Here is a 23,166-nt window from a genome sequence, read left to right as displayed (position 1 = left end):
TAGTTAAGTGGAATACTATTACTTTCCTTAATGTCATTAAGCTAATGATACATAGTTCCTTGGACTGCGAGCCAGAGTTATACAGGCCATTCTGTGGGTATAACTGGGTGCTGTGAGCACATTGGGCTGGTATAGCCTGCTACCATGCTGTATCTCTAAATAAACATGCCAATTTATACAATTTCTGTTTATAAATAAACATTTTTTATCAAGCACATATCAGGAAGAGGATGGAATATGTGGTAGGCAAGTGACAAAATACATTATAGATTCAGACAAGAGATTCCAAGATATTGTAAAAAAGGTTTATTGTTATATACAAATGTACAGCACATATGAAATTGCAAATGGGCACCATTAGTTCACAACCTGGATGCACGTCATTTTATTACATGGAAAATTTTCATAGCTCAATACTAGAAAATTGAAAGCAGTATACTCTACTATCCACCAAATATGCTCATGCACCAAACTGCTCACAGACCCACTATCTACTCAGTGATTTACACAAATATAAACCGTTCTGTATAAAGGTAGAAAAATAATTTACACATAGTATAAAACTCAGAATGTTAGGAGTTTGAAGCCATTTTCCTCCGCTTCAGTCTCTCCCGCCAGTCTTCTGGTAGCGCTTCAAAGTTGGCGTTTTTCTCAGCTTGACCACTGCATATTTAAACAGACACAGGCAGGTGACCAGACAAGTACATAGAAATGGATGAAAATCCTAACGCTACCCTCTATTTTGCATATGCTTTCCCAATATCCTTACATATACTTCCCATCAAACATCTGAATATTTACTTGAGATAGGGATTGTAGCTTCACCTGTGTGGCAAGACACTGAATATTAAGGTCTGGATGAAAGGTCATGAAGTTGAAGTGTTAACTGTTTGGCTTCCAAGAAAAGTTGGGTGCTTACACGTTAGTTTTAAAATTTCAGAATTGTAGTGTATGCATCGTTTTGCGCTTACCAACCTGACACAGCTGAAGGTGGATACCTTTGGTAATGTAAGAAATAGGTAGCAGTAGTAGGGTTACTAGCCTGTCGAGTCTGCTCTGCCATTTAATATCATTGCTGATCTGGCCATGGACTCAGCTTAACCTTTCCCCCTTTAACCCTTGACTCCCCTGCCATACAGAAATCTATCTAATTGTGCCTTAAATATATTTAATGAGGTAGCCTCATCTGCTTCCCTAGGCAGAGAATTCCACAGATTTACTACTCTCCAGGAAAAGCAGTTTCTCATCTCCATCCCAAATCTTTCCCCCCAAATCTGAGGCTTTGTTCCCTAGTTCTAGTCTCAAGCCCAACCTTTTCTCACACCATCTTATGAATCATTCTGATCAACTTTCTTGAAACTATTTCCAATGCAAATACATTCTTAAATAAATAAGCCAAAACTGTACATAGCACTGTGTGGTGTTACGTGTGCCATTTACCCTCCACCCCATTTTCAATCAAAGCCAGCATTTCCATTTGCCACCCTACTTCCTTTACCTGCATCCTTCGTGCTTCACAGACAAGAATAATAGAAACCTCAATGTTCTGCTGTTAAGTACCATTCTTGAACTGGATGTCATTTTCTTTTGCTATACTCCTACTTCCAGATCTTAGTCATTTGCCTAACATTTAAAGATCGCTTGGCGGACTCTGTGGTCTTCTCACAACCTCGTCATCCCAGTTAGGATCCTGGTGGCATTCACTAGTCATAATCTGCCAACCCAAGGACACAAACCAGAACATAATAGTAAAAGTGAAAGTAGGGGAACAGATAGGGTGACCAACTATTACTGTATTTTGGTAGTAGATTTTCTGGAATATTGGACACTATTCCCATTTAATACTGAAAAACATTTTTGGGAGGGATGTAAAAAGCAAAGATATCTCATCCAGGGGGGAAAAGGTAAGATGTACAAACTAGAATTACTTTACTCAGTTTGCAAATCATATGAATGGTGTTGGAAAAAAAATGGTTCTGTCATTGTGATTCATCATACCTGTGCCCGGGGCCTGCATCAGATTAATTGATTACTGTTAATGAACAACTCCATTATGAAACCACCAGGTTTTTCAAGAGGATTTTGATTTGATTTGCCCTGCAATCACTACACTATTCACTACAGCATCCCTTGTGCTACTCATGACCACTGTGCTCACCTGATCAGCTGCTGCTGCTTCCACTCTTCTATCCGCTTTTGCGCCAGAATCGTTCTTTGCTCATCTTCACTGGAGCTTGAGTGTTCATCCTCGTCTAGCTCCCGTTGAATGCTCTGCCACTTTTTCACCAATGATGGCATCTTCATTTTACTCTTCTTATTCTGAAAGAGTTTAAAAATTTAATCACATCCCTAAAAATGGTCACTCATTTGAGCCATTTCCAATCACAGTCATGACAGAAGACTACATAAGTTCACACAACTAGCATCCTACACTGCCAATCACATATTGAAAATGCCATTCACTATTGGAGGTTTGCTTTTTAAATGGGACTAGTCTGTAAAATATGCGTGATGGGAAGAGTGTAATGTAACCTTGCTCCCATCAATCCACAGAGCTGAAAAACAGCCAACAGAAGACTGGTGGAGCAGAAGGACAATTAGTGCCACATCTCTACCCAATTAAGTAACAATTAACAGGGATTTAATAAATCAGAAGCATGTATATCGAGCAGTAGTAAATAAAGGCAACTGAACTTGCTGTGTTGTCTAGAAGTTGTTCCACCATTCATCCGAGAGGCTTCTTCAGTTCTGATCCATGGTGGGTAGTTTTCTGGCTTATAAACTCTGAGTTGATTAAAGGTCCAGCAATCATATAAGGCATGTTAAGAATCGAGAGGTAATGAGAGGGTCATTAGTTTTATCTTCACAAGTGGAAAAGAGGATTTGTACAGAGGATGTGGAGAGTCTGCAGAGGTATATAGATAGGTTAAGTGAGTGGGCCAAGGTCTGGCAGATGGAATACAACGTTGGTAAATGCGAGATCATCCACTTTGGAAGGAATAATAGAAGAGGAGATTATTATTTAAATGGTGAAAGATTGCAGCATGCTGTTGTGCAGAGGGACTTGGGAGTGCTTGTGCATGAATTGCAAAAAGTTGGCTTGCAGGTGCAATAGGTTATTAAGGCAGCAAACAATATGTTGGCTTTCATTGCTAGAGGGATTGAATTCAAGAGCAGGGAGGTCATGCTGCAACTATACAAGGTACTGGTGAGACCGCACCTGGAGTACTGTGTGCAGGTCTGGTCTCCATACTTGAAGGATATACTGGCTTTGGAGAGGAGTTTCACCAGGATGATTCCAGAGATGAAGGGGGTAACCTATGAGGGGAGATTGAGTCGCCTGGGACTATACTCTCTGGAATTCAGAAGAGTGTGAGGGGATCTTATAGAAACATACAAAATTTTGAAAGGGATAGGTAAGATAGAAGTAGGAAAGTTGTTTCCATTGGTAGGTGAGACTAGAACTAAGGGACATTGCCTCAAGATTCCATATAACCATATAACAATTACAGCACAGAAACAGGCCATCTCGGCCCTTCTAGTCTGTGCCGCACGCTTACTCTCACCTAGTCCCACTGACCCACACTCAGCCCATAACCTTCCATTCCTTTCCTGTCCAATTTTACTTTAAATGACAATACAGAACCTGCCTCTACCACTTCTACTGGAAGCTCGTTCCACACAGCTACCACTCTGAGTAAAGAAATTCCCCCTCGTGTTACCCTTAAGCTTTTGCCCCCTAACTCTCAACTCATGTCCTCTTGTTTGAATCTCCCCTACTCTCAATGGAAAAAGCCTATCCACGTCAACTCTATCTATCTCCCTCATAATTTTAAATACCTCTATCAAGTCCCCCCTCAACCTTCTACGCTCCAAAGAGTAAAAGCCTAACTTGTTCAACCTTTCCCTATAACTTAGGTGCTGAAACCCAGGTAACATTCGAGTAAATCTTCTCTATACTCTCTCTATTTTGTTGACATCTTTCCTATAATTCGGTGACCAGAACTGTACACAATACTCCAAATTCGGCCTTACCAATGCCTTTTACAAATTTAACATTACATCCCAACTCCTATACTCAATGCTCTGATTTATAAAGGCCAACATACCAAAAGCCTTCTTCACCACCCTATCCACATGAGATTCCACCTTCAGGGAACTATGCACCATTATTCCTAGATCACTCTGTTCTACTGCATTCTTCAATGCCCTACCATTTACCATGTATGTCCTATTTGGATTATTCCTACCAAAATGTAGCACCTCAACACTTATCAGCATTAAATTCCATCTGCCATCTTTCAGCCCACTCTTCTAACTGGCCTAAATCTCTCTGCAAACTTTGAAAACCTACTTCATTATCCACAATGCCACCTATCTTAGTATCATCTGCATACTTACTAATCCAATTTACCACCCCATCATCCAGATCATTAACGTATATGACAAACAACATTGGACCCAGTACAGATCCCTGAAGCACACCACTAGTCACCGGCCTCCAACCTGACAAACAGTTATCCACCACTACTCTCTGGCATCTCCCATCCAGCCACTGTTGAATCCATTTTACTACTTCAATAAACCTTCCTAACTAACCTTACGTGCGGAACCTTGTCAAAGGTCTTAGGGGAGAAGATTTAGGATGCAGATGAGAAAAAAAACTTTTTCCCCCAGAGAGTAGTGAATCTGTGGAATTCTCTGCCCAAGGAAGCAGTTGAGGCTTCTTCATTAAATATAATTAAGATACAGTTAAGATAGATTTTTACATAGTAGGTGAATTAAGGGTTATGGGGAAAAGGCAGGTAGATGGAGCTGAGCTTACGGACAGATCAGCCATGATCTTATTGAATGGCGTGGCAGGCTCGATGGGCCGGATGGCCTACTCCTGCTTCTATTTCTTATGTTCTTATGAGGTGTGAACTGTTATGGAGATGCCGGGGTAGAGATGTTAGGACTGCATTGTAAGTAGCTGATAGGTGGTGTTGTACCCCACTGCCTCTGTTCAGGGATGGGTTTTCCAGTTTGACAAAGATGGCTTCTTTAACCCTTCTTTCAAACCACCTGCCCTCTGTGCCCAAAATGTGCACATTGTTATCAAAGTCCTAATATCTCTACCCCAGCGTATAGTTCACACCTCCATTTATGCAAAGATAAGACTAATGACCCTCTCATTACCTCTATGACCCCCATGTGATTACTATACTTTTAAACAACTCAGTTTATAATCCAGAAAGCTACCCACCATCTATCAGAACTGAAGAAGCCTCTTGGATGAGTGGCAAAACGTCTTCTAGGCAGCACGACAAGTTCAGTTGCCTTGATTTACTACTGCTTGATATACAATGACCTGGATGACTGAGAATCTTCATAGACATGCACAACCATGGAAAAAGTCAGCAAGGTTTGTGGACAGGTCAGGAGTTCCTGCATACACAAGTAATTCTGTTGATGCTGTAAATCTTGAGTAACACACAGAAATGTTGGAGGAACTCAGTAAGTCAGGTTCTGAAGAAGGGTCTTGGCCTCAAAAATCAACTATTTCCCTCCACAGATGCCACATGACCTAAGTTCCTCCAGAATTTTGTATGTTGTTCAATAAATTGAATAGCTAATCAAGCCTCCTCTGTTATTCCTGAGCACAGCCGACCTTCCGCCCCAGTGCGATTTTCTTGCATTACCCAAATCTACTGATTCCCACCTCAACTTGGAACAAAAGCTGACAGCAGCCAGATAAAAGGCTGGAAGGACACCAGATGGCCTTAAATCTGCTTATATTTCAGGCTTCTAACTTTTAGCATTAATTATGGACGTAGAGAAAAAGATGCTGGAGCTGTGCTCTTAGTACAGGACCAAGTTTTGCAATATTTGGAACACAAACAACCCCAAGCATCAGGAAACAACCCTAGGGAAGTAATCCCCTGTAATTATCAAGCAACATTAACTGGCATCTCACTGCAGCCAGAACACACCTAAGCAAGTGGAACTCTGAGTTCATGGAGAGACTGGAAATGAGAGATTTGGTGGTAGCTTATATCTGATTGCTGAGTATTACCAATCTAGACTCTGGCTTTAGCAAACAGAATTATTATCAGAAGCACAAACTCATATTTAAAAGGCAAATGAACAAGCAATGTAATAGCCAAGACATGCACCAAGTGCTGGCAAATGGGGTTAGTAAGATCAATTGACATGAACATGGTGGGCTGAAGAGCCTCTCTCTGTGCTGTTTGACTTGGGGGTGGGGCAAATACTTGGAGAATATTTGCTGTTTAGTATTTCTCAAGACACAAGGCATTGCACCATCAGACACAGAAAAATAAGTTGCACCCTACCTTGTCTTTCTTCACCTTCTTGCTTTTTTCTGTTACATGAGGGGCTGCAACAGCCAGAGGAGCCTCTGGCATGTGTGGGGGCTGTGGAATAGCTTGTGCCACTGGTATTTGCTGTTGTGGTATTGGGTGTGGTATCTGTACCAAGTGCGTTGGTCTGGGTAATAAAAGGGGTCTCGGGGCAGGCATGGGAGGAACAGACATCATCGTGGCCAGCATCTGTGGGCCTGCAGCTCAACCAAAAGAAAACATAATGAGCATAAAAAAACTGTTTCAGTACTCTATTCAAATCACCTTCAAAGGAGAAAAAGACCCATTTAAACTACAACCCCAATCTGTAAAACAAGGAATACATCACAATCAATTACAACCTGAGTGAAACACTATGTATGCAAGTCATAGTTTCAACATATGCTACCATTAAATGGAGACACAACCTCATAATATGAACCATAGCGCTCAGATACCCCCAGGGTCTCCAGCTGACGGACAGCTTCACGAGGAAGAGACAGCCCAGTCTCAATATTCACTGCTAGTGATAGAGATGGATTTGAACCACACAACTAGAGTCATTTCTCAGCTAACCCACTCACAACTATACATATGGCTTAACTAGGGAAATAATAACACCCGCTTTTGCTTTCTTTCAGTTTCCTAATGCTGGTGTATGTTAGAAGTACAATTACTAAAATCAGATATTTAATACCATTGGAATGTATCCCAACCAACAGCTCCCCATCTTCAGCCTCATGATTACTATACAACCCAAGAGCATCAAGTGTCAACGTAGACCACTTTTACCTGCGACCATGGCTGACTGACTGTAGAGGACAGGATTGCTTCCAATGGTGATGGTACGTGGCATCGCTGTAGAAGTTAGCACTGCTGCTTTCCTCTTGATGGGCTTGGCTGCTGGACCCAGAGCTGGAGGATTTGAGGGCATGCTTGAAGCAGAGTTACTCTGAAAGATAACCAACTCTTATGTTTGTGAACATCCCAGACAGCTTCTAGTTTATGCAATCAGTCATGAATGGGAGCTGCTCCACAGAACCTATCTGCACTCATGGTGCTCAAGGAACTGAGAGGATTATGTGGAGAAGGTCAGAGTCAAACATAAACTGCAATCTGAGTTCTAATATTCTGTATTAAGACAAACCTTTCACCCAGGTAAGGGGACAATGTGTGACCCATACCACATTCTTTGGTCCCATACAAAAAAGCACATACACTCATTCTCTCTTGTAGCCTACATGAAGGATAAGCAGTGTTGGCTTTGCTCAATTCTGCAGAAGGTACAGACAGCAGAAGAATAGCACAGAGACAATGGTAACCATAACCCAGCTCACCATATTTCCAAGTTTAGCCAATTTATCTCCCTGGTGCCTGCCTGTTGCTCAGGTTTGTGACATCTTATCTGACCTGCAGAGGAATTTACAGTGCGAGGGAAAAGATCCAATTGTTGTGGTCCATGTGGGTATCAACAACATAGGTAGAATGAGGAAAGAGGTTCTGTTGAAGGAATTTGAGTAGTTAGGGACTAAATTAAGAAGCAGAATGAAAAAGGTGGTTATCTTAATTTACAACCTGAGCCACATGCAAATTGGCACAGAGTTAAGAAGATTAGAGAGTGGCCCAAGGACTGTTGTGGGAGAAATGAGTTTGAGTTCATGGAGAAGTGGCACCAGTATTGGGGAAGGAGGGAGCTGTTCCATCATGACGGGCTCCACCTGAACTGTGATAGGTCCTGGAGTTTGGCGAATCGCCAGACTTCATATGGAGCCAGTGATCATTAATGGAGAATGTGTGGAGCAGGTTAAGACCTACAAGTATCTGGGAGTACAGTTAGACAAGAAGCTAGACTGGACTGCCAACACAGATGCCTTGTGCAGGAAGGCACAGAGTCCACTGTACTTCCTTAGATGCTGAAGATGTTCTATAGGTCAGTTGTGGAGAGCGCCCTCTTCTTTGTGGTGGCGTGTTGGGGAGGCAGCATTAAGAAGAGGGACGCCTCACGTCTTAATAAGCTGGTAAGGAAGGCGGGCTCTGTCGCGGGCAAAGTACTGGAGAGTATAACATCAGTAGCTGAGCGAAGGGCGCTGAGTAGGCTACGGTCAATTATGGAAAACCCTGAACATCCTCTACATAGCACCATCCAGAGACAGAGAAGCAGTTTCAGCGACAGGTTGCTATCGATGTAATGCTCCTCAGACAGGATGAAGAGGTCAATACTCCCCAATGCCATTAGGCTTTACAATTCAACCGCCAGGAGTAAGATATGTTAAAGTGCCGGGGTTGATTGTATTTAATGTATTTAAGTAAACTACTTAAGAACTTTTTAAAAGCTATTATTAATGCTTTTTGAGAGAGTGATTTCGATGCATATCATATTTTTACTGAGTTAAGTATTGTATGTAATTAGTTTTGCTACAACAAGTGTATGGGACATTGGAAAAAATGTTGAATATCCCCATGGGGATGAATAAAGTATCTATCTATCTATCTATCTAACTAAGGCTGTGTGTGTATAGGGCTTTAAACTATATAGATTGGAGCAGTATGATAAAGTAAAAGAGAAAAGCGTGGATAAAGATGAAGTAAAAGCAAAAGTTAAAAAAGATAAAAGATAAAGAGGCTGAGAGTGAAGGACTGAAGACATCTTGGAGAGAAGCCTTTTTTTTACTGCTTAGGGAAAAGAGGCTAGATTACACAGGCGTGTGACATAGCGCGCCAAAGGTTTAAAAAAAAAGACCGCCATATACAGTGGCCATCTTCAGTGTGGACTGAGTCAGAGTGGGATGGCTTTGGCATAACAGGCTTCAGCGTGAACAGGCAGAGGCGAGGGTAGGTTTTGGTAAGTTTTGTTTTGTTTTGTTTCTTTGGAGTAGAGAGAATGCCAGGCAGGATGTTGGAATGCTCCTCTTGCAGGATGTGGGAAGTCAGGGAGACCTCCGGTGTCTCTGATGACACTGGCAAGAAGTGCATCCAGCTGCAGCTCCTAACAGACTGTGTTAGGGAACTGGAGCAGGAGCTGGATGAACTCCGGATCATTTGGGAGAATGAGAAGTTTATACATAGTAGTTTCAGGGAGGTAGTTACGCCAAAGGAGCAGCGCACAGGTAATTGGGTTACTGTCAGGCAAGGGAAGGGGAAAGGGCAGGCAGAGCAGGGCTCCCCTGTGGCCATTCCCCTCAACAACAAGTATACTAATTTGGATACTGTTGGGGGGATGACAACTGGGACAAGCTGTGGCAGCCGAATCTTTGGCACTGAGTCTGCTTCTGCAGAGCAAAAGGGGGGGGGGGGGGGGGGAAGAGGAGGAAAGCAGTAGTGATAGGGGACTCAATAGCTAGAGGTACAGACAGGAGGTTCTGTGGTCGTGACAGAGACTCCCAGATGGTTTGTTGCCTCCCGGGTGCCAGGGTCAGGGATGTCTCTGATCGCGTGACAGCATTCTGAAGTGGAAGGGTGAGCAGCCAGATGTCATGGCACACATCGGTACCAATGACGTAGGAAGAAAGAGTGAGGAGGTCCTGAAGAGTGAGCAGAGAGAGCTTGGTAGGAAGTTAAAAAGCAGGACCTCGAGGGTGGTAATCCCAGGATTGCTCCCTGTGCCAAGTACCAGTGAGGGTAAGAGTAGGATGCTCTGGCAGATGCACACGTGGCTGAGGAACTGGTGTAGGGTTTCCGATTTCAGGATCATTGGGACCTCTTCTAGGGCAGGTGGGACCTGTACGAGAGAGACGGTTACACCTGAACTACAGGGGGACCAATATCCTTGCAGGGAGATTTGTTAGTGCTATTGATGGGGGGGGGGGGGTTTAAACTAGATATGCAGGGGGATGGGCACCAGAGTGCCACAGTAGATAGTGGAGCAGGGGGTGAAATTAAATGATGTTAAAGGTTCATGCAAAGTCACAAATAGAAGGGTTGTGTGTGGTGGTAATAATCTTCTGAGGTGTGTCTATTTCTATGCGAGGAGTATTTTGGGGAAGGCTGACGAGCTGAGGGCGTGGATTGACACGTGGAATTATGACATTGTAGCTATTAGTGAAACTTGGCTACAGGAGAGGCAGGACTGACTGCTTAATGTTCCAGGGTTCCGATGTTTCAGACGTCATAGAGGCAGAGGGATAAAGGGTGGGGGGGGGGGGGGGGTGTTTGGCATTGCTAGTCAGGGAAAATGTTACAGCAGTGCTCAGGCAGGACAGATTAGAGGGCTTGTCTACCGAGGCCATATGGGTGGAGCTGAGAAACAGGAAAGGTATGACTATATTAAATGGGGTTGTATTATAGACCACCCAATAGTCAGCCAGAATTAGAGGAGCAAATCTGCAGAGAGATAGCAGACAACTGCAGGAAACATAAAGTTGTGATAGTAGGAGATTTTAATTTTCCACGTATTGATTGGGACTCCCATACTGTTAAAGGTAAAAGTCTAGACAGGTTAGAGTTTGTAAAATGTGTTCAGGAAAGTTTTCTAAATCAATACATAGAGGTACCAACTAGAGAGGATGCAATATTAGATCTCCTTTTAGGAAACGAGTTAGGACTGGTGATGGAAGTGTGTGTAGGGGAACACTCTGGTTGCAGTGATCATAATACCATTAGTTTCAACTTGGTCATGGATAAAGATAGATCTGGTCCTCGGGTTGAGGTTCCAACCTGGAAAAAGACCAAATTTGCAGAAATGAGAAAGGATCTAAAAAGCATGGATTGGGACAGGTTGTTGTCTGACAAGGGTGTGATTGGTAAGTGGGAGGCCTTCAAAGGAGAAATTTTGAGAGTGCAGAGTTTGAATGTCAGGGTTAAAGGCAAAATAAATAAGAATAAGGAACCTTGGTTCTCTAGGGATATTGGAACTCTGATAAAGAAGAGAGAGATGTATGACATGTATAGGAAACAGAGAGCAAATAAGGTACTTGAGGAGTATAAAAAGTGCAAAAAAATACTTAAGAAAGAAATCAGGAGGACTAAAAGAAGACATGAGGTAGCTTTGGCAGTCAAGGTGAAGGATAATCCAAAGAGCTTCTACAGGTATATTAAGAGCAAAAGGATAGTAAGAGATTAAAATTGGTCCTCTTGAAGATCAGAGTGGTCAGTTATGTATGAAATCAAAAGAACTGGGGGAGATCTTAAATGGGCTTTTTGCGTCTGTATTTACTAAGGAAACTGACATGGAATCAATGGAAATAAGGCAAACAAGTAGTGAGGTCATGGAACCTATACAGATTGAAGAGGAGGTGGTGCTTGCTATCTTGAGGCAAATCAGAGTAGATAAATCCGCAGGGACCTGACAGGGTATTCCCTCGGACCTTGAAGGAGACTAGTGTTGAAATTGCAGGGGCCCTGGTAGATATATTTAAAATGTCAGTATCTACAGGTGAGGTGCTGGAGGATTGGAGGATAGCTCATGTTGTTCCGTTGTTTAAAAAAGGATCTAAAAGTAATCCGAGAAATTATATGCCGGTAGGTTTGACGTAGGTAGTAGGTAAATTATTGGAAGGAGTACTAAGAGATAGGATCCGCAAGTATTTAGATAGACAGGGACTTATTAGGGAGAGTCAACACGGCTCTGTGCATAGTAGGTCATGTTTAAGAAATCTTTTAGAGTTTTTCGAGGAGGTTACCAGGGAAGTGGATGAAGGGAAGGCAGTGGATGTTGTCTACATGGACTTCAGTAAGGAGGTTAGTTCAGTGGGAGGTTAGTTAGGAAGATTCAGTCGCTAGGTATACATGGTGAGGTAATAAATTCGATTAGACATTGGTTCAATGGGAGAAATCAGAGTGGTAGTGGAGGATTGCTTCTCTGAGTGGAGGCCTGTGACTAGTGGGGTGCTACAGGGATCAGTGCTGGGTCCATTGTTATTTGTCATCTATATCAATGATCTGGATGATAATGTGGCAAATTGGATCAGCAAATTTGCTGATGATACAAAGACTGGAGGTGTAGTGGACAGAGGAAGGTTTTCAAAGCTTGCAGAGGGATTTGGACCAGCTGGAAAAATGGCAGATGGAGTTTAATACAGACAAATGTGAGGTGTTGCACTTTGGAAGGAAAAACCAAGGTAGAACATACAAGGTAAATGGTAGGGCACTGAGTAGAACAAAGGGATCTGGGAATACAGATACAAAATTCCCTAAAAGTGGTGTCACAGGTAGATAGGGTAGTATAGAAAGCTTTTTTTTTAAATTGAGTTATTGAGTATAAGAGTTGGAATGTTATGGTGAGGTTGTATAAGGCACTGGTGAGGTCAATATTTGGAGTATTGTGTGCAGTTTTGGTCACCGAATTTCAGGAAGGAGATTAATAAGGTTGAAAGAGTGCAGAGAAGGTTTATAAGGATGTTGCCGGGACTTGAGAAACAGTTACAGAGAAAGGTTGAATAGGTTAGGACTTTATTCCCTGGAGTGTAGAAGAATGAGGGGAAATTTGATAGAGGTATATAAAATTATGATGGGTATAGATAGAGCGAATGCAAGCAGGCTTTTTCCACTGAGGGTAGGGGAGCAAAAAAACCAGAGGACATGGGTTAAGGGTGAAGGGGGAAAGTTTAAAGGGAACATGGGGGGGGGGGGGGGGAGAGAGGGCTTCTTCACACAGGGAGTGGGGAATGAGCTTCCAGATGAAGTGGTAAATGCGGCCTCACTTTTAACATTTAAGAAAAACTTGGACAGGTACATGGATGAGAGGTGTATGGAGGGATATGGTCCAGGTGCAGGTCAGTGGGACTAGACAGAAAAATGGTTCAGCACAGCCAAGAAGGGCCAAAAGTCCTGTTTCTGTGCTGTAATGTTCTATGGTGGAGCGTAGAAAAGACCAAGTGCATAAGTGACAAAGATCACTAGATTTTAAAGGCACAATGAGTGTAAGGGCACTTTATCTGAATGCCCATAGTATTTATTACAAGGTCAATGAACTTGTGGCATAAATCAGTATAAAGGGCTGTGATTTAGTGGCCATTACAGAAACGTGGTTGCAGGGTGGAGAGGACTGGGAATTAAATATCCAACGACATCATGTAATACAGAAGGATAGGAAGGTAGGGGAGGTTTGGTAGAGCTCGTAATTAAGAATGGGATCAGGGCAATAGCGAGAGACAATCTAAGATCTAAGGAGCAGAATGTTGAATCCATCTGGGCAGAGATTAGGAATAGTAAATGGGAAAAAAATTGCAGGTGGGAGTCGTCTCTAGGCTACTGAATAATAACATTACAATAGCACAGGTAATAAACCGAGAAATATCTGAGGCATGTAAGAATGGAACAGCAGTTATCGTGGGGGACTAACTTGTACATAGATTGGGTGAATCCAGTTGGTCGAGGCAAGCTTGGGGACTTCACAGAATGCGTACGTCATAGCTTTCTTATAACAGCATGTCACTGAACCTACAAGGGAGCATGCTATCTTGGATCTGGTCCTGTGCAATCAGACAGGTAAAATTAGCAATCTTGTAGTTAGAGATCCTCTTGGAAAGAGTGGTTACAGCATGGTTGAGGGTGTAATAGTTTGATCTAAAACCAGTGTATTATGCTTAAACAAGGGAGACTACAGTGGGATGAGGAAGGAGTTTGATAGGGTAGTCTGGGAGCACAGGCTATATGGTGGGACAGTTGAGGAACAGACCCTCAGAGTTTTTTCACAGTGCTCAATAAAAGTATTTTCCAGTTAAAAGCAAGGGTGGGGAGAGCCAGTCTTGGATAACTAAGGAAATAAAGGAAGGCATCAAACTAAAAGCTCTGCAAACAAAGTTGCTGAGAGTAGCGGGAAACTGGAAGATAGGGAAAACTTTAAAAAGCACCGAAGAACCACTAAGTGATCAATAAAGAAAGCTAACATAGATTATGAAAATTAGCTAGCACCAAATTTAAATGCAATGGGAGGTGAAGACCTTGATACAATTAACTATCACCAAAGAGGTAGTGCTGAGCAAATTTGTGGGCCTAAAGATCGAATGCATCCCAGGGTACTGAAAGAAATGGCAGAAGTTATAGCTGAAGCCTTGCTGATAATTTACTAAAATTCTCTGGACTCTGGGCAGGTCCCAGCAGATTGGAAGGTGGCAAATGTTATGCCACTGTTCAAAAAATGACGTAGGCAAAAGGCAGGTAACTATAGGTCTATTAGTTTAACATCTGTAGTGGAGAAAATGCTTGAAGCTATCATTAAAGTAGTAGCTGGGCATCTAGAAAGAAATGGATCCATCAGACAGATGGAGCATGGATTCAGCAAAAGCAGGCTGTTTGACAAACATACTGGAGTTCTTTGAGGGTATAACAAGCGAAGTAGATAGAGGGGAACAGATGGATGTTATTTACTTGGATTTCCAGAAGGCGTTCGATACTGTACCACATGAAAGACTTATCATAAGGGGTGACGTATTAGCATGAATAGAGAATTGGTTAACCAGTAGGAAGTGGAGAGTTGTGATACATGTGTGTTTCTCTAGTTGGCAATCCCTGGTCAGTGGTGTACCGCAGGGGTCAGTACTGGGCCCACAACTGTTAATGATATACATTAACAATCTGGAAGAGGGGACCGAGTGTATCTAAGTTTGCTGATGTCACTAAATTGAGTGGAAAAGCAGAGAGATATAGATAGGTTAAGTGAGCGGGCAAGGGTCTGGCATATGGCGTACAATATTGGTAAATGGGAGGTCATCCACTTTGGAAGGAAAAATGAAAGATCACATCATTATTTAAATGGTAAAAAAAATTACAGCATGCTGCTGTGCAGAGGGACCTGGAAGTGCTTGTGCATGAATCACAGAAGGTTGGTTTGCAGATGCAGCAGGCTAATAAGAAGGCGGGAAATGGAACGTTGGCCTTCATTGCTAAAGATAATGAAATTTAAGAGCAAGGAGGTTATGCTGCAACTGTACAGGGTACTGGTGAGGCCATATTTGGAGTACTGCGTGCAGTTCTGGTCTCCTTACTTGAGGAAGGATATACTGGCTTTAGAGGCAGTGCAGAGGAAGTTCACCAGGTTGATTCCAGAAATGAGGGGGTTAGACTATGAGGAGAGATTGAGTCGCCTGGCACTGTAGTCGCTGGAATACAGAAGGATAAGAGGAGATCTTAGAAACATACAAAAGTAGGAAAGGGATAGATTAGATAGAGGCAGGAAAGTTGTTTGCACTGTTAGGTTTGCACTAGGGGACATAGCCTCAAGATTCGGGAGAGTAAATTTAAGATGGAGATGAGGAAGAACTGCTTTTCCCAAGGAGTGATGAGTCTGGAATTCTCTGCAAAGAAGCAGTGGAGGCTACCTCAGTAAATATATTTCAAACAAGGTTGGATAGATTTTTGCATAGTAGGGGAATTAAGGGTTATGGGGAAAAGGCAGGCGACAGGCCAGATGGCCTATCTCATGTTTATCTTAAGCATTTCTTATGTTCTTATCTCAGAGGGACCAGAGAATGGGATAAACTCTTGACACCAATAACCAGCTGAGCTTGGCTGAGATGGGATGGAGAGTGGCTTAAAACCATGAAAACATTCTCACCACTTTTACTATTGGAAGCTGGACTGTTGTAACTGGAACGATGGGGAGAAGGGACCTTTCCAAACAATCTTCTTCAGTTCCCGGCGCTGGTGGTTCCTTGCTGTCCACTTCCATCTCCACTTCTTGTATGTCGCCGCCATCGTCACTCGGAGGGGGAGGAGGAGGGGGTGGGGGTGGAGGGGAGGAGGGAGGGGGTGGGGGCAAGGGAGGGAGATCCAAGGGGAGGGGGGGTTGAGGGGGAAGAGGTGGGGGAGGAGGCTGGGGGGTGACTTCTGCAGAAGCTTGGCCAGCAGACAGCTCCACATGCACCAGATCTAAAATTTAAATAGAATTGAATTGACTTTTTCCTCACATCCTTCACATACGTGAGTAAATAACTTTACATTATGTCTCTGCCTGAATGTGAAATTTATAGTAATTTGTACCAAATAGTATGTACAACAGGACAGTCAATGTAGCATAGAAATACAATTGTATCAGCATGAATTAATCAGTCTGATGGCCTGGTGGAAGAAGCTGTCCTGCAACCGGTTGGTCCTGGCTTTTCTGCTGTGATACACAAGCTGGAACAGTTTGTGATTGGGGGTGACTCGGGTCCCCTCCTCAATGATCTTTCGGGTCCTCTTTACGTACCTGTCATTGTAAATGTCCTGAATAGTGGGAAGTTCACATCTACAGATGCGCTGGGCTGTCCACGCTACTCTCTGCAGAGTTCTGTGATTGAGGGATGTACAGTTCCCATACCAGGCAGTGATGCAGCCAGTCAGGATCCTCTCAGTTGTGCCCCAGTACATAGTTCTTAGGATGTGGGGACTCAGGCCAACCTTTTTCAACTGTCTGAGGTGCAAGAGGCACTGTTGTGCTTTTTTTCCCACCACACAGCTGATACGTACAGACCACCTGAGATCTTTGGTGATGTGAATGTCGAGGAACTTAAAGCTGTTCACCCTGTCAACCCCAAATGTCAACAGGGATGAGCCTGTCTCCATTCCTCCTGTAATCCACAACCAGCTCCTTTGTTTTTGTGACATTGAGGGAGAGGTTGTTTTCTTGACACCACTGTCTTTCTAGCCTCTTCTCTCTAGGCTGCTTTGTTATTATTTGAGATTAGGCCAATCAATGTAGTAACGTCAGCAAATTTAATTCGGAGATTGGAGCTGGGAGTGGCTACACAGTCATGGGTATACAGAGAGTCAAGGAGGTGGATTAGGACACAGTCTGAGGGGCTCTGGTGCTGAGGGTTTTTAAATAGAACAGGGAAAATGACATCATCAGATTGGACACGAGAGAAATGAACAACCCAATCTGCTGCACAGGTAGTTTAAAAGGATGATGCTGACAGCAATCTCTCAGCATTCTTTTCCACTTAACAAGCACTTGGAGGAACCCCTACTAAGCAACAGAAAAGATCACTCTGTCCAAGTCCATTCAAGACAACTTCTTATCCTAGTGATTTTCAGTCTTTCAACACCCACAGTGTTGCATTCAGAACCCTGTTTTCCTCCTAGAGGAATTCTTCTGCTAAAGCACTGCTTTTGCGCAGCAGTCACCCTGGAAACCTCAACAGTCTTGCAGATAACACCACCTCTTTTCATTCAATTTAATTCTAATGGGCTGGTCCATGTCCAAGATGAGGCCCCCTTCAGGGTGAAGTGGCAACACCTTATATTCCATCTGGGTAGACTCCAACCTGATGGTATGACTATCAATTTCTCCTTATGGTAAATTTCTTCCTCCACCTTCCTCTATTCCCCACTCTAACCTTTTATCTCTTCTCACCTGTCTATTACTTCCTCCAGGGTTGCATCCTCCTTCCCTTTCAATATACAACTCTCCTCTAACAGATTCCTTCTTCTCCAGCTCTACCTTTGCCACTCACCTGACTTCACCTATCACTTTTCAACTAGCCTCCTTCCCCTCCCCCCACCTTTTTATTCTGGCATCTCCCTCACCCCTTCTCAATCCTGAAGAAAAGCCTCGCCTGAAACGTCAACTAATTATTCACGTCCATAGATGCTGCCTGACTTGCTGAGTTCCTTCCAGCATTTTGTGGGTGTTGTTCTGGCTGACTTACTGAGGTCAACGCACAAAAATAACCACCACAGTCTTTGCTCCAGCATCCCTAACCCAGGAGGAGGAAACCTTCAGCAACTCAGCCAAGCTCTGGGTAGACAAGGTGGCCTTCAGCACTCAGGGCACTGAGTGCAAGAGTTGGGGCAGTATGTTGCATTTGTACTAGATGTTGGTAAGCTAGAATAGAGTGTAGTTTTGGTCACACTTATTGGAAAGATGCCAGTAAGCTGGTAAAAAAAATGCAGAGGTTTATGAGAATGCTGCCAGGATTCCAGGATCTGAGTAACAGGAAGAGTTGGACAGGCTAGGACTTTATTCCTTGGAGTGTAGGGGACTTACAGGTGACCTTATAGAGGTGTATAAAATCACGAGGCATAGTTAGAAAGAACGCACACAGTCTTTCCCACAGGAAAATATAATGAAAAACTAAGGGTGGCATAACTTGAAGATGGGGGGGGGGGGGGGATTGATTTAAAAAGGACTCAAATAGCAACTTCTTCACACAGAAAGTGGTGAGTGCAGGGAGCGAGCTACTAAAGGAGGCAATTCAGGCAGGTAAAACATTTAAGAGACGTTTGGACAGAAACATGGATAGAAGGGTTTAGAAAGGTAATTGGCCAAATTTTAGGCATTTTGGTTGCACTAAAGGGACTCTTTCTGTGCTTTTACTACTCCAAAATGTGACGGGGGACAAGTGTCAAAGACTGGAAAATTCAACAGAACCCACAGAGTTGCTAAGCCCCTTACCTGCAGGATCACCTGTTGCACCTGCAGCTTCTCTCACTGGAGTGCTGAGCATACTTTTACCAACAGTTAGCCTTGAAGTGCTCTCGGCTGTCTCCTCCTCCTCGTCCACATCTGGAAACTCCCACTGAGATTGGCCCGTCTGTTCATTGAGATAGAAATAGCGCCGGTGCTCCCTACGGCGTGACAGAAAGGGCACACTTAGTATAGGGGTAGCAGCAGGCAGTCCCTGCCAAAGGCGAAAAATAAAATTATGAGTTTTGTTTTGCCAACAGGAAGTTTGGCACCTCCTGTTCCTAGAGACCTAGGACGGCAGAGATCAGAGGGGAAACCTCATGATTCAATTTTGTTTTGGATTTGATTTATTTAAAAAAAATAAATAAATATCAGCCATTTAAAAATAAAGTTATTAATTCAGTCCAATTATTTTATCTTTTGAAGAGAGAAAATGGCTGCCTGATAATGACGGCATTGAGGGTGTCTAGGTAATTTAGACAACCCTTTTGTTCTGGAAGCAAATAAGGAAGGAATTAGTGCAAAAATATTCTTCAAGCTGAAAAATGAAACAGCAATTTTTATGTGTATTTATAAAAACACATTTACATGTTTTACAGATGCAGTAAACAGTAAAAAAGAGAAAAGAAAATAATTCTGACCTGTGGTTCCGGCAATAATCTTGGTCTTCTCTTGCAGCTGCTGCAGGAGGCACCTTCCCTCTTTCTGTCGCGTGGTCCGCTCAGGAATTCCATCCCAGAAATTTTCAGCAAAGCGCAGACATTCCTTGCATGCGCACTCTCCCGCCCCTTCCCCTTTATCCCTTCCTCAAAATTATACGAGCAGTCTATCTGTTCAACTCCAATACTCAACCCTCAGCAAGAGATATTGCCAAAATTTGTGGGTTACATTTTAGGCTGGTCCAATGATTGTTTTGCTTTTGGGATTTTTTTTTGCACGCATGCGGGAGTGCTGCCAAATTAGTAGTTTAGAAAAGCTGGCAGTCTGCAACTATTGTTGTCACGTCGTCAAGTGGAGATGGGGAGGGTGGGGTCACAGTTCAGTTGCCACGTGTCAAAGGTGAAAGGTGAAAAAGTAGAAGAGTGCGTACCTGTCCCAATGGCAGGACCAGCCTTTTGGGGATGCATTTGATTCATAGTGTTTAATCTGTAAATCAGCTTCCTGCAGTTTACGTTTGAGATATTGGCCATTCAGTGCTCCTTCTCGCCAGTCTGATATACGAGTCTGAAACACAGGATAATGAAGGGTAATTAGAAAAGAACACTGAGCCATTAAGGTAGAGGCTTAAGTACGGAAGAAAGATCATAACTTAATCTCCCGTGTTTCAGTACAGCCCAGGACAGGTGCTCTATCAGCAATCAGCAGTAGCTACTGGGGAGTAGTCCGTTAGATCCCCCAGCACACATTGGATTCACTCTATTTATCCTGTCCACAAGCAAAGTGATGAGGCAAGAAGCTCCATTCTTTAACCTGCAGTGGGGACATGGACCGACATTAGAGGAGGATCCCGGAGCGGGTGTACAGGATCATTATCTTGTGTCCCATTAATGTTGAGACAAGGACAAGATGTCATCTGTCACAGATGGTGGACAAAATGGGTGCCAGCAGACACAAGGATATACACTTAATGGTCACTGAATATGTTCGTGATCTTCTGCTGCTATAGCCTATCCACTTGAAGGTTCTAGGTATTGTGGATTCAGAGATACTCTTCTGCACATTATTGTTGTAACACATGATTATTTGAGTTACTACTGTTTTTCTGTCAGCTTGAATCAGTTTTGCCAATCTTCACTGGTCTCTCTTTTTAACAAGGTATTTTATTTCCCCACAGAACTGCTGCTCACTGCATGTTTTTTTAAAAATGTTCTTTGCATCATTCTCTGTAAAGTGCAGACTGTTGAGTGTGAAAATCACAGGAGATTAGCAGTTTCTGAGATACTCACACCATCTCATTTGGCCCCAGCAATCATTCCACGGACAAAGTCAATTAGATTACATTTCTTCCTTGTTCTGATGTTTGGTTTGATCTGAACAACTGAACCCCTGGACTATTTCTGCATGTTTTTATGCATTGAGTTGCTGCCACGATTGGCTGATTAGAGATTTCCATTAATAAGCGAGTGTACAGGTGTACCTAATAAAGTGGCCAGCGACTGCAGAGGCTGCGTGCACAGTCGGTCCTCCTTATCCGCGAATTCCGCATGCGTGAATTCAACCAACTGCGAATCGCGAAAACCCGGAAATGCTCTTCCAGCACTTGTTGTTTGAGCACGTACAGACTTGTTTTGCTTGTCATTATTCCCTAAACAATGCAGTATAACAGCTATTTTACATAGCATTTACATTGTATTAGGTACTATAAGTAATCTAAGAGATGATTTAAAGTTTACAGGAGGATGTGCGTAGGTTACCGTGGATCAGGATCGAAAAAAATCAGAAGTTCTCTTACTAAGTAAGTCGGAACAGGTACATCCAGTATTATTTAGCGTCAGTTAATCAAACGTTTGTCTTAGTATATATTTTACCTTTCTGTGCATATAGAACGCTTAAGAACATATATTTCAGCGCCAGGCTTGGGAACGGAAGTTCCCGAGTTCGATCCAGTGACAGACTGCTCCCGAATGTGCTCTCCATCCGTGCCTGGTTGATATGGAGGATCAAAAACCCAAAACCCAATAATTAAACCACTGCGTTGTTTAGTAATAATTGTAGCTTTCATCGGGGCAGGGCCTTTCTCACTTTATCCTTTAAGATTGTTCTGATCATTGACCGACGTAGCCCAACGCTTTTCCAATGACCAATGGAGTTTCACCTCTTTCCGATCGCTTTATTATTTCCACTTTATTTTCAATCATGATCGTGATTATTTTCGTGAATAGAAACACTGTGGATTCAGAGTTCAACTGCTGGGTCCTAATATCCACCGCACTGAGACAGGTTAAATAAGGTCTGGGGTTCCACTAGGTCCAAAGGTCCACCACATTGAGACAGGTTGAATAAGGGACTTCAGCATCTGTGTATTTTGGTACTCACGAGGGATCCTGGAAACAATCCCTCACGGATAAGGAGGGATGACTGTATACTGTTTCACTTTTGTTCTTGCACATTTTTTCTTCCTGCCATTCCATCCAGAGTCAGTGCCATCTCATCCCCCACAAAGTATTCTTTCACGTATCCATCAACAACTTCTCCTTCACTTACATGCTACGGACAATTTACAGTGGCCAATAAATGTACCAACCCCACAAGTTGTTGATACGTGGGAGGAAACTGGAGCACCCAGCAAAGTTCGTATGGTCCATGGGCAAATTGCACAGAGCCAGGAATAAAACCAGGCTGTTAGAGCTGTGCAGTGTGACAGTGGCTGGGGTGCTACTGTGGGGAGAGGAGGAAGCTATTTGAAAACTGAACTATAAACAGCATTTTCAAAATTAAACCCCTCTTTGAAAGCAACTAATCCTCAAACACAAGGAACACTACATGGAATATAGGAGCCAGTCACAAACCTCAATCTGGAGCAGCAGGAAATGGAAGTTGGAGATAGACTGTCTGCTAATTCCCAGGAATTCCAGTTTACTGGAGAGTGTGTTTGCCAGTTCAGCAATCTGAAACTGATTTAAAAAATCTGGAGTTAACATCCACGTGACCACAACCACACCTCAGGATGTTTTGACATCCTGAAATAATTTGCCCGACCTAATCAGACCACCAGCTTCAGGAATAATTGCCCATAAGCTACCCAAAATGCCACTGCCGAAGTCCCCACCATTTCTTCCAGAGAATACCACTTAAAACATATGTCACGCTCTGGTTCAGATTTTTACTGCTATGCTGTAGGTATTTCATTTTAGCAGTTCTGTAAGAGCAGTCAGTTCTGCTTTCAGCATGTTTGGGTTTGAACTGAGATATGGGCTTTGTTGTTCAACTTAGGAATGCTGTGTCAGCCAATCAGGATGGTGAAATTGGGAGAAGGTTTAAGAGAGAGCTGGGTGGAGATGTTTTTGTGACGGACACTGGTGTGGGTCGAGGTCTTTTTTGGCAGGAGCTGGGAGAAAACAGGAGGCAAGATGGCTGAGGATGCCATCCCTGCTGCACAAGCTGCTTTGTGTAGATGAATGGCTTCAAGGAGCAAGAACCAATACTCTAGTGGGCAAGCCCCATTTATTTGAGCTGGATTTCAAGCGATATTTGGATGGTGTTGTGTGCTTTCACGCAGACCATGGCTCCAGTGCGCGTTAAAGACAACTTCAAGATGAGCTTCAGCTTGCATGCACATTTAGACTGTTAACTATAATTGGCTTCTTTAAATGTTTTTCCTTTTTCCCCCCTACTATTTGATAAAACTGACATTTGTAAATATAAAACAAACACGAGGAAATCTGCAGATGCTGGAAATTCAAACAACACACACAAAATGCTGGTGGAACACAGCAGGCCAGGCAGCATTTATAAGAAGCACTGTCGACGTTTCGAGCCGAGATCCTTCGTCAGGACTAA

The 23,166-nt window shown here is 43.1% G+C and overlaps 1 protein-coding gene across 2 annotated transcripts in view; it reads right to left on the bottom strand.

Annotated features, from left to right (window-relative positions):
• Window positions 1-291: 291 nt before the first annotated feature.
• The window catches only part of fnbp4 (formin binding protein 4), a 57,012-nt gene continuing 34,137 nt past the window's right edge, over window positions 292-23,166 (bottom strand). For both annotated transcript variants that reach the window (XM_073049063.1, XM_073049064.1), the window contains 8 exons: window positions 22,176-22,280; window positions 19,757-19,890; window positions 18,655-18,827; window positions 15,835-16,148; window positions 7,134-7,293; window positions 6,336-6,559; window positions 2,159-2,319; window positions 292-663 (listed from right to left, as the gene is read on the bottom strand). In XM_073049063.1, coding sequence (XP_072905164.1) covers window positions 573-663; window positions 2,159-2,319; window positions 6,336-6,559; window positions 7,134-7,293; window positions 15,835-16,148; window positions 18,655-18,827; window positions 19,757-19,890; window positions 22,176-22,280 — 1,362 coding nt within the window. In that variant the 3' untranslated portion in view covers window positions 292-572. The remainder of the gene's footprint in view (window positions 664-2,158; window positions 2,320-6,335; window positions 6,560-7,133; window positions 7,294-15,834; window positions 16,149-18,654; window positions 18,828-19,756; window positions 19,891-22,175; window positions 22,281-23,166) is intronic.

Source organism: Hemitrygon akajei, chromosome 6, assembly GCF_048418815.1.
Source record: "Hemitrygon akajei chromosome 6, sHemAka1.3, whole genome shotgun sequence".
Lineage (NCBI taxonomy): Eukaryota > Metazoa > Chordata > Chondrichthyes > Myliobatiformes > Dasyatidae > Hemitrygon > Hemitrygon akajei.
Note: the sequence above shows the minus strand (reverse complement) of the source record. Positions and strands in the feature narration are given on the sequence as shown.